Source organism: Parasteatoda tepidariorum, chromosome 7 (assembly GCF_982258835.1).
Source record: "Parasteatoda tepidariorum strain Cologne lab strain chromosome 7, Ptep-v5.0, whole genome shotgun sequence".
Taxonomy (NCBI): domain Eukaryota; kingdom Metazoa; phylum Arthropoda; class Arachnida; order Araneae; family Theridiidae; genus Parasteatoda; species Parasteatoda tepidariorum.
The window spans coordinates 54,319,129-54,331,517 of record NC_141761.1 but is presented as its reverse complement, the minus strand read 5'-3'; the positions used below and the strand labels follow the sequence as shown (position 1 = coordinate 54,331,517).

General features: G+C 28.5%; 1 protein-coding gene across 1 annotated transcript; it reads left to right on the top strand.

The window, feature by feature from the left end:
- Nucleotides 1-1,573: 1,573 nt before the first annotated feature.
- Nucleotides 1,574-10,798, top strand: LOC107443118 (astacin-like metalloprotease toxin 5). The gene is made up of 6 exons (XM_016056887.4): nt 1,574-1,667; nt 3,197-3,255; nt 6,017-6,098; nt 7,162-7,276; nt 8,682-8,857; nt 10,526-10,798. Exons 1-6 carry the CDS (start codon nt 1,586-1,588, stop codon nt 10,741-10,743), a joined length of 732 nt encoding a protein of 243 aa, XP_015912373.1. The 5' UTR covers nt 1,574-1,585; the 3' UTR covers nt 10,744-10,798.
- The last annotated feature ends 1,591 nt before the right edge of the window (nt 10,799-12,389 follow it).

Genomic DNA, 12,389 nt, shown 5'->3' with positions numbered 1-12,389 from the left:
ATTAGCAAATTCAAGAAACTTTTGCAGAGTCAGTGTTTGGGCCACTCTCAAAGTGGTGATTAGAACAGTTTTGAAAATTCCATTTGGATCACTGTCTGGCAGGAGCAAAAAGTGATATGGATTAAACATGGATACATCATAATATATTAATTGAGATGCTTTAGATTTCGTTTCAATACCCCGTCTGTTGAGTAATCAAGTTATATAGTTTCGGGACTTTCAGTTTCACTTTTTGTATTCATTGTTCGTTAATTTTCGGTTTCCTTGAGAATTAGAAAAGATATTCATAATGTCATTTTTTTAAATATCTTTTTTCAGCTGGAAATTCAAAAAAGGATGCATTTTACTTGAAGCAATATCTCGCTTTAAACTTCGGAAACAGCATAATGAAATTATAATACTTTGCCATATTACCATGTGTTCATAACATGGTATTATGATACAATTCATAATTATACCATGCGTTATGATACTATGTGCTCATACATAATGGAGATTCAAGTGACTGGAACCAGAAAAGGAAATTTTTTTGAACTGAGGAACAAAAAATTGTTCCAGGATGAAAAACTTCTTTAACCTGTGGTAAAACTCTGTTGAAATTTAAAAATTATCGAGTATATTTCTGTTTAAACAGAATCAGTTGTACGTTAGAACCAGCAGCTATTATTCGATTTCAAGGTGTTATTACTGAACAAGCCCTAAATCTTTTTCAAAACCTATTTTTTTAATGCAACAAAGCACATTTTTTTATAACTTAAATTAAATTAATGATATATGCCTTTTATAAATTAAAATCTTTAACAATTACTACTTAATTCAAGAGTTACTGAAAGAGTTAAAGTTTTCTGAATAGTAAACTTTTGTTAATGGATGTTTAATTCCTCATGGTTTAAACCTCATGAATTATTAGCTAATGGATATTTAGGGGTGTATCCATAAATATAAAGAAAGAAAAAGATTATTGCTTTAAACGTTGTCGTTACAATGTTAATAAAAGTGATATGAATTTTAACTTCAAAAAGCATAATAATTAGAGTAATAATTTCTTAAGTAGTACACAGCTATTTGCAACTCAAACAAATATTTTAAACTATTTCATATAGCAGCTGAACTGTAACGATAAAACTATTGTAATGAATTCTTAAGAATAATCCTAATCTGGAAATCTGTTGTTAGAGTAAAGCTTAGTTTTCCAGCTTTCAGGAAGATATTCCATTCCAGCTGTATGAAATTAAAAATTTCAGGAGATAAGGACTTCAATTGAAATGCATGCATTGCATTTTTCTAATTGTTGCTAGACATTATTTATTTAAAGCATATAAAATGCCTACGAAGTAAAATCGTGATAAAATTGTTGCAAAGAAACTTATTATGCATTTGATAATTATTTTGTAACGTTTATTTTCAATTTATTCTTTTTTCATTAAGGTTAAAGATTACAAGATTACACTGAAATTTAAAATTTTAATCAGTAACACCTGGCATTTTTCAACCGGAAGTCAAGTAATCGTATCAAAACGAAGCCTTTAAATGTAGCGCACATTATTTTTAAAGATTAAGTCTTTTCAGTCTTTCATCTGCAAGCATGAAAATTGCTCTGTTGATCGCTGGTTTGGTAGCTGTTGCCTTCTCTGAAGAGGTTCAATTAAGTCCTACGCAAAGTGCAGGTAATATTCAGTAACAGTTCCTAATTTTTAACAATAGATGCGTAGTTAATGGGTGCCTATTTGTGAATTCTTGAAACATACGGATTCTTCAATCCTTATAGTTAATGAAGTACATTGTGAAAAAATGTATGGTCAAAACTACCAATTTATGGTAAAATTTACCCTGTTTCTGGCTCTTTAAAAACACGAAAATGCTCTGTAGTTTTTGACACAAGCGCTTTGGTGATTGTTTTGGAAAAATTTACAATAAAATTTCGTTTTATAATATCTGATAACATTCGGTAAATGTGGTAAAATTTAGTAATTTTTTCATGGTACCTTAAAGAATGTCATAAAGGCAATTTACCCGGTCAATTATACTTTTATTTTGTGTCCTTTACCATATGTTTGGTTGTAAGAGTTAAAGTTTGGAAAATAAGAATTTCCGATAAAACAGAATTATTACCAAATGCCTGCATGAACGGAAAAATTACCAAATGAGTGGCTTAAATACTGTATAATTTGGTTTTTATTACCTTAATTATGCTTTTTTTTTGTAATCACCCCACAGTTCAGTATTTTTACTAGATTTTTTTTCCGCATATAGAATTCATTTATCTTATCATATCTATCTTTCCGTTCCTGTCTCTTGAGAATATTCATTTCAAATTAATGACTTAAATTTTACTTTAGTCTTATGAAATATGTTAAAAAAATCTATGTTATTTTATGCATTAAGAAAGCATATAAAGCATTGCTAAGGAAGGCACTACACACAGCAAATAATAATTTTAATACTGAACATTTTTTTCCACTAATCAGATTTTCATATGCTCAAAATTAATTCTTAATAATCCATAGTATTAATCGAGAGAATACTATTTTTCAGCTTTGATAACTAATTAAGTTTCGCAATCAATAACAAACGAGTAATTCTGTGTTATTCAGATCCAGGTTACTTTTGAAAATTAGATTGTCTTAATTTTGTGTTCAATAAAGTACTGAAACTATAAAAAAATGGTATATGCAAAAGGTTAACTGTAATCGTTAAATTGTATACACAATATGTTTACACTTAATTATATAACTAAAAATTAAAGGTTTTCAATAATAAGTACAGGACATTTAAATGCATTCAAACTGCAATTTTTGTACCTCCAGTAAGTTATAGATCATACAATTTGTAATGCTTATTTTTCTCATTTACTTAACTTTCACATACAACGCAGTTCGTGAAAAAAATAACTTTCATTTAAAGTAAACAGGAAAATGTGGAGACTTTATTCTTAAAAAAAAGTGTAAAATGATTTTTTTCGTATTAGCATTTTCTGTAATTTTCAATTCTAAAGCAAAACTGTGTTAAAATCAAAAGTAATTATGTGGAGCATTTTGATTTTAAAATATTTTTGGAATGATCTATAAAATATGACCAAATAGATTGATCTACTGTAAGGATGATAAATAATTTCACTATTATAAATAGGTTTTTTCTAAAATTCATTTAAAATAATTATTAAAATTATAATAATTAATTAATTTCTCTCTTTTAGAGGCTAGATTGGCTCTTCAAAATCCTGATTTGTTCGATGGGGATATAGCTGGAGAATATGTGAGTATAAATTTTAGAAAAAAATTTCATTTTTAAAGTTTAGCAAAAATACATAAATCTGAAGATTAATTATGAGTTTAATATGTTTTTAATTTTTTCACGTTGGTTTGTTTGAAAATATTTTTTGCTATTAATGTATTTGTTATAGAGAAAAACACATCTATATTATATAAAACGCTAATACGTACGTACGTATGTATGTATGTATCAATAAAACCGATGATATTTCTTTTCTCGCGCTGGCAATAGTTTTCATTTTTAATTGATTGGATTCGGCGCGCAAGAGCACGTAGTGAGCAACCAGATAACAATAACCAGAGTGAGCATTATCAGGTTGTTCAATTCAGATTCATGCACTAAAAACATGACAATATTTAATTTAAACTCAATTAGGAATTAATTAATTAATTGAAGTGAGAATGCTTTAAAAGGCCGCTGTTGAATTGATATTTTTCTTCTGGGAGCTACCTGAACGTCTAAAAAACGTTTAAGTGTTTGTATTGAATGCATTGAATTTTTTTTATATTTCGCGTTTATTTATGCATTGAATTTTCACGCTTTAAAATGCAGAATATTAGTGAAGCAATATTTGATAATTTATTTTGCTAATATGTTTCTTATTTAGCTAATGTTTTGATTTTTTCACTATGTACAATCTAAATAGCTAATATACTTTTTTTAAAAGCCAATAAGAACATTGGTGGAATTCTTCTACATAAAAGTATAATACTGTGTCTTTGATGATAAAATACTATGTCTTTGATGATAATATACTATATCTTTGATGATAATATACTATGTCTTTGATGATAATATATTATGTCTTTGTGCTAGAACATTGTGTTCATTGGCGAGCGAGCGTAGCGAGCCTTGGTTCACGGCGTGAACCACATAGGATTGCGTAGCAATTCTCGGGGGTTGGCGAGCGTTAGCGAGCAGGGGGCGGAGCCTCCTAGTGTTTTATAATCTATTATTTAAAATTCTACATGTAACTTTTGATGACAACACTTTTTCAATGTTTTGTATTGTGTGATGTTTTAAATTTAACTGAATTAAGTATTTTTTTAATAATTAACGAAATTACTCTCAGTAATATTTTTTACATTATTTAGTTACTTGCGTTAATATTTTATTGTATTCAATAAAAAAACGCCAGCTTATCACAATTTTAAAACGCTGAGAAATACGTAAAATCCAATCGCAAACATTTTTAAATAAATTTTTGCTTCGAAAATGTTATTGTGAAAATAGAATTATTAACAAAAACCCAAAAAAATGAAGGATTGTTTGATTAGATTCGAACTTATTCTCTTCAGTAAAATTTCGTATAAGTCATACACTAGATTACTTTCCATTCAATTTTTTGGACATGAGTATCCTACACAATTCTAGTCCGTAATAACCTCATGCAACTTTAATGCTTGATAACCCTACCCCGAATTCTAGTCTCAAAACGTCCTATGCAATTCTAATGCTTGATAACCCTACCTAGTATTCTAGTTCCTAATAATCCTACACAATACTAATGCTTGATAACCCTACCCCGAATTCTAGTCTCAAAAAATCCTACGCAATTCTAATGCTTGATAACCCTACCTAGTATTCTAGTTCCTAATAATCCTACACAATTCTAACGCTTGATACCTCTACCTAGTATTCTAGTTCCTAATAATCCTACACAATACTAATGCTTGATAACCCTACCCCGAATTCTAGTCTCAAAAAGTCCTACGCAATTCTAATGCTTGATAACCCTACCCCGTATTCAAGTCTCTTATAATCCTACACAATTTTAGCGCTTGACAATCTTTTCCAGAGTTTTAATCCCTAATAATTCTACACAATTCTAACGCTTAATAGCCCTACCTAGTATTCTAGTTCCTAATAATCCAACACAATGCTAATGCTTGATAATCCTACACAGAATTCTAGTACCTAATGATGCTATACAATTATACAATTCTAATGCTTAAAAACCCTACCTTGTATTCTAGTCCCTAATAATCCTACACGATACACAAATATAAGTCCCTAATAATCATACACTATAGTGCATATAGTGCAGGATGTATAGTGTATACAGTGTAGGATTATTCTAGACCCTAATAATCCTACACTATATACACTATACACACAAATATAATACTTCTAATGCTTGATAACCCTACACAAAATTCTAGTCTATTAATTTTTTTTTCAAAATTGCTTGTGAGAATACACTGATTTAATTTTCTTATTATTATATTTATTATATTATAATATTAGACTCGATTATTGTCCTGGACTATTAATATTTTCTTTAATTTGATTATTTCACATTTGATTAAAGTTTTAAACTGAGATCCTTTTCTTTCTATTTTTTTCGCAATTATTAGTTTCTGCTAGATTTTGTTCTTAACTCAGTTCTTGAGTTTTATTTGTATAAGTTTTGTATAATTTATTTCAGTTATACTTTATTCGACTCTGCTAATTATGTTTCATTTTGTTCCCTTAATTGTGCTGGTGTTATTAAATTACATTTTGTTCTACTTATTAATCTTTTATTATGTTTAAAGCTATATTTTTCTACTTAGTTCTACTTGATTATTTCTTTTATAAATTTCGTAAAATATATTTTAATTTACATTGTACTTTGTATATTTTAATCCTAATGATAAAATAATATAAATGTACCTAAATTTATATAAAACAAATATTGTAAGAGTATTTTGAAAAAAAAATATCTGGTTTGACTTTTTTTTCTTGCTCTGCATATTTTTAGGACGCTGATCGCAATGCAATTGCTGGAAACCATTATAGGTGGCCAAATGCAAGAGTTCCTTACGTCATTGATTCTTCATTAAGTAAGAATGTTTCAAGCAGCTGTATTAAAATTAAAATGCAATTTTGCTTCGAAATATAAAACTTGTGTTAGATAAAAATTATAATATTCGGATCGATAGAGTTAAAAAAAAATGAAGTGATAGAAACTTTAGTAAATAGGCCTTTGAATAATAGCGAATAGTGTCAGTTATTTATATGGTCTGGTGTTAGGATGAGAAAAAGAAATAAGTCATTCTTGTTATGATGGGAAAATTTTAGTTATGACTAGTCAAACAGTGCTTACAGTAAAAAATTCAATGATCATGCTTGAAATATTTTCGAATGAGCTGTAAACTATTTATTTAAATCAATTTTCAACATTTTTAGAAATAAAGTGTTAAGTTTTCAAACGTTTTTAAGACATATTACTTTCATAGCTGAATAAAATATTTTTCATTGATCTGAAAATAAGTATTAAGATAAAAACTAAATATTTATATTTAAGAGATATTATTTAAATACAGTCCTATTCGTAGCTTTTTATTAAAAATCTGATCAAATTAAGGGTTATTTTAAGAAATTATTAACTGGGAATTGTTTGCAGGCTTAAGCACACTGTATTCACCAATAAATATCGTGGAACCATTTGATGTATGAATATTTATTATTCATTCCAGTGGTGAAAATGCATGTATACATCATTTCATTTATCACTTATTTATCAGTTAATCAGTAGGAAGAATACAAGATTTGATTTAAAATCGTTTTATTTAAAGAAAACATCTGCTTAGTCCATATAGGGCAAATGTGTACCTATAGGCCACACATCACTACTGAGTTATTATACCAATTACTCCGATTAAAACATTGCGTAATTATATGGCTGTTTTATAAAAATTGAAGTAAATTTAAAACATTAACTTAATTATTGCAGAAGGAAATTACTTTGAACTAATACTAATAATTTGTATTCACACTTTTCAAAAGTATAAAACAGCCATATTTTATACGTAGTTTTATCTAAGAATTAAACGTATAGTGTATTCTAAAAATTGTGTTTAAAATGTATATATGAATTAAATGTATATTTTTATATTTGTAAAGGTAACGCACATGGCGTCATTCAGCAAGGTATTAATGACTACCACATGCATACTTGCGTCCGATTCGTACCCAGAACAAATGAGGCCAACTACATCAGAGTCTTTAAAGGACAAGGGTAAATATATAACTTATATCAAAATATTAGCAGAAAAAAATTTGAAAAGGAAATTTTTTATGAACTTTAGAAAATTCGTAGAAAGTTCATTTCCGTAAAAAAATCATTCCCCGAACAAATGAGCCCAACTACATCAGAGCTTTTAAAGGACAAGGGTAAATATGTAACTTATATCAAAATATTAGCAGAAAAACATTTGAAAAGGAAATTTTTTATGAACTTTAGAAAATTCATAGAAAGTTCATTTCCGTAAAAAATCATTGCCCGAACAAATGAGCCGAACTACATCAGAGTCTTTAAAGGACAAGGGTAAATATATGGCTTATATCGAAATATTAGCAGAAAAACAATTGAAAAGGAAATTTTCATGAATTTTAGAAAATTCATACAAAGCTCATTTCCGTAAAAAAGCATTCATTCTGCAAGGTATTAATGATCACAGCAAAAAAACTTATATCCGATTTGTTCCCAGAACAAAGCTCAACTACATCAAAGTCTTTAAAGGACAAAGGTAAATACCTAGCTTATATTAAAATATTAGCAGAAGAACATTTGAAAGGGAAGTTGTTTATGAATTACAGAAAATTCTCTTTTTACTCATAAATAATGCAGACTTCGGCAAGCGGACTATAAAGGCAGAGGATAGCTAATGCTGTTTGGAAAATACATTTTTTTCGCTGAAATTCTGAAACAAACGCTATGAAGTATTATTGATTTTATTTTTCTTGATTAAAAATTTTGTTAAAACGAAATAGTTATAGATTTTATTTGTATAGATTCTACTATGAAACTACAACTATCAATTGAAGATCTAGAATCGTTGTCAAAATTGAAATTAGAAAGCTATATAAATAATTATTTGAGCACAGACAAAGAAAAGGCTATTGAAATCTGATGAACCATTGTTAAGAAAGATGGTCATGAAACTTTTAAATCTGCCAGATTGCCGATTGTGCTGTATTTCTAGCTATCGTTTTTCAACCCTTGTCTGTTTTCATGTGTTTAATTCCATCATTTTCATTTGCGAGTCGTTAAATTTCTATATAATTTCCTCAGTTGAGTATTAATTTGCAACCTTACAGAATGTACGTTTTTTCCCCACAAGTATTCTAAAAATAAATATTCTAAAAATAAATATTCTAAAAATAAATATTCTAAAAATAAATATTCTAAAAATAAAGTATTCTAAAAGTAAAGTGATTACAAAACTTTCTAGATATTCAAAAGTTCCTTCACTGGCATTTCTAGTTAGCTTCACTTCATTAGCTTCACATTCACTTTTTACTAAAAAAACTACTTCGAATTTTAGAATCCTATCATTTTTCAAGAATTTCTTGTAATCTCTAATAAATATAACTTTTGTGAAATATGAATGCAATTTAATATAATTCCATTCTTTAAACAGGTGCTATTCACATGTGGGTAAAATAAACGGGCAGCAACAACTATCTCTTGGTGACGGATGCTTGTATGTAGGTACAGTGGTCCATGAATTCGGGCATGCCCTTGGATTTTACCACGAACAAAATAGATCAGACAGAGATGACTATTTGATAATCTATCTTGAAAATATTCAAGATGGTGAGTATGAAGTTTTAGTTAGTTGATTTATTTGATTTCCTTAAAAGAACTAAATATTCTGATACATCATTTCATTTAAAACTAAATAGTACATATTGTTATTATTACTTTAACCATTTGAGTGCTTAATGTTTCCAAAAGTTTGGAGGATGAGTTCTACGAGTATAGGATGTACTCTGGTGGTGTACCAAATTTAAAAAGTGTAGCCAAAATGGTCTGACAGTTAAAAACGTTTCCTGGTGTTAATTGGGTTTGGGAAAATGCCTGCATCGAGTAGTATCTGATGGACATTTTTGTAGATATCTTCACGTCTTTGAAGTGTCCTGTAAGGAGTCTTGCTATTGCAGATATGAGACTTCTAGGAGAGTTAATGGAGGAGAGTTAATGGAGGATTGATGGGGGACCAATCCAAGTCTCGGGCACTTTTAGCACGAACATTTGCGTATTCATATGCCTACATGTCCATATAGGCAGGAATCTACTGGAAGATGCAGTTTTAATTATTTGCTTCAGAAGGTTTTCGATGCCTTGGGTTAAATTTGTTTCCCAATTACATATTTCTTCTAGGACTTATTTTGAGACAGAGAGGATGGACTGTCCTTTAGTCTGTAGTCAAAAAAATATGCACCTCTTTTATTGCAATTAGTTTTATAGTGAAAATCGAAGCAATTTTACCAGTCGGAATTTTAATTTCTGTTCTTTCATCAGAAGAGTGGGCAATAAGGGTACGTGCCTCACCCCTATTAAAGTTGTCATCAACCGAGCTATCTTTTCTCTGGGAAACTTATTTGAGTGTGTCACTGCTTTTATGCAATATCACCTGATTGAGTTTTTTCTTTGAGAAAGGTTAGAAGGTTTAAGAAGAACTTGGTATTAGTAAGTGGTAGGAAAAAGTTCTGGAAAGATATTTATAGAGGAATTCTCAAGAGACATATTTCTGCTAATGTCTTTGTAAAAGTGCAAATTTGATGATCTGTGGAGTTTTCGTTTCTATTCAAGAGTAAAATCTTTTAGGTAGAAACAAAAGGGTTCTACAGATCTCACACTGACTCAGTATATTAAAATATATTATAGTATTTATTGTCATTTAAAGTTTAATTAAAACCAAAAGTTTTATTATAATTAAAAATTCTATCGTAGTTTACAAATAATTTATTTGCTAGAGTTAAATATCAATTTATCATTTTTACATTAATCAAAAGTTCTTTCGTAACCAAAATCATTATAATTCTTTTTTCCGAGCAACCTTTGCCAGATTTTCATAATAAGCTTTTTGTTGTAATAATAATAGTTTGGTCAGAATAATGTACTCGATTAGATAAAACAATACTTTTAACTATTCGATCAAGAACTTCTAGTAACCATATTTCAAAAGCCTAATAAATTTTAATATCGGTATTATTCAAATACAATTTCCTGAATTGTATTATACAGATATCATGACAAGATAATAGGCTTATTTCAGCTCAGGAACTTGGATTGCACAAATAATATTGTAAAAATCGCCCCAGTTCAGGAATTTCCTCTAGTTTGCACTTAGTTACTTTTATTTTATTTAAAATGTATGCTTGAAAATTTCATTCCTATGAAAACAAATGTTATTCTTAATATTAACTAATACCAAATCATCTATGTTATTGAGCTCAATTTTTTTCTTTTATTATGCAGGATTGGCATTTGCTTTCAAGAAACTTGCACCACATGAGAATATCTTATATAATGCCTTCGACCACGGTTCCGTCATGATATACGGCAACAAATCTTTTTCGAAGAATGGGCAAGATACCATGAGAGCCAAAAACGGGCAGAAGTTGACTGACCCATACAACAAACCAGGGATGAGCAGAGCTGATATTGAAAGAGTCAGAAAAATGTACAATTGTTAGTTATTGTGACTAATAAATAGAACATAATAAAAAAACAATGCTTTATTTAAGTTGCTTCAAGTTCAGTCATTGCTTCATTACATAAACTTTTCAAAATATTTACTGAAAAATATTTGCTTTTAAAATGTTGTAATAGAAGAAAAGTGTTGCTGTTTTTAAGTGAATACCTTCATAGCAGACTAATAAATGGTTGTAAGTCAAGAGGAAATAGTTGTTGAGGTCCTGAGATTCCATTATGTACCGGTGTTGCAGTTCACCTAGCTTCAAATCAATTGTTCCCAGCTTAGTCTGTTAAAGTAAAGGCGTTCAGCAAACTGCGCCTCACATTTAAATTCTTCGAAAGTTAGTTTCCAGTAAACTCATTTCTTTCAAGTCTCTTCGTCCTTTAAATGCATTGTAAGAGTTGGTTCTTTTATAACATAGTTCTATGATTGATGAATTTTATGTTCTTGTTTGAATTTGATCTTAGGAATTTGAAAAAGCGTAATTCGCTCGTCTTTTTTACCTTCACATCTAGGGCACTTAATTTCGAGATTTAAAATAAAACCACGACAATAAGTAAGTTTAATTAATTATTATTGCACAAGTAAGAGTTGATTTAATTTTCTGTCTCTTAGATGTTTGTAAAATACCATGATGAATTTGTTATTAAAATGTTTAGTACAACATATGTTAATATTAAAAAATTATATGCTAATTATCTCAGTGGCACCTTTGCTGGATAATAAAGCAATTTAAGAATTTCGTCAAAATCAATCTGCGCACCTATTTGAGATTATGGATTATGTGAGCCAATGTATTTCTTTTGTAAAGGTCTGTACACCAAAACTTAATGAACTTTAACTGTTATAAACTTTTTTAAGTTAGAATAACCAGATCTAAAAACAGTAAGCATTAAATTTTAAAGCAAAAAATAATTATCAGAAAAAAAATTTATTTAGCTTAATTAAAAGGTAACAAAACCAAGACAATGAGTATTTATATTAAAGGTTAAAATGGGTCTTTACATTAGTACTTAATTAGTATTATTATTTATTAGTATTATTATTCATTAGTATTTAAAATCTACTCTAGCTTGCCAACAAGTTTAATTTAACTTCTTTAAGTCTAGACGAAACAATTTTGGTAAGCACTTTTTTGGCTTTGAAATCTTTTATTTTCTTAATATTGATGATGAACTGATCACTGTCTTAAATGTGTGTAGTCAGATATATATATATATATATATATATATATATATATATATATATATATATATATATATATATATATATATATATATATATATATAGACTTCAAATATGCTAATTAATTAGTGCAGATGATATTTTAAGTTATGAAATCAAATACAAAAACCTACTTTAAATAAACATACATTTTTTGAATGGATTCCGATTTCTGACCCCTGAAAGTATAGGGGGTTGTCGGAATCTGGAAGATATGGTCCCAATAGTTTGTTCAGGAAAGCTCTCCAAAGTTTTTATCCTTAATTTTATTTATTTATTCACAGTATTTTGCCATATCTCGTACACATTTTAAGCGAATTAAAAAAATTTGTGCACAGTTCTAAAATTTGTTTCTCAAAAGAAAATGCCAGGCAAAATATAAATTTCAGTAAATAATTATTATTTATTATTATTTTATTT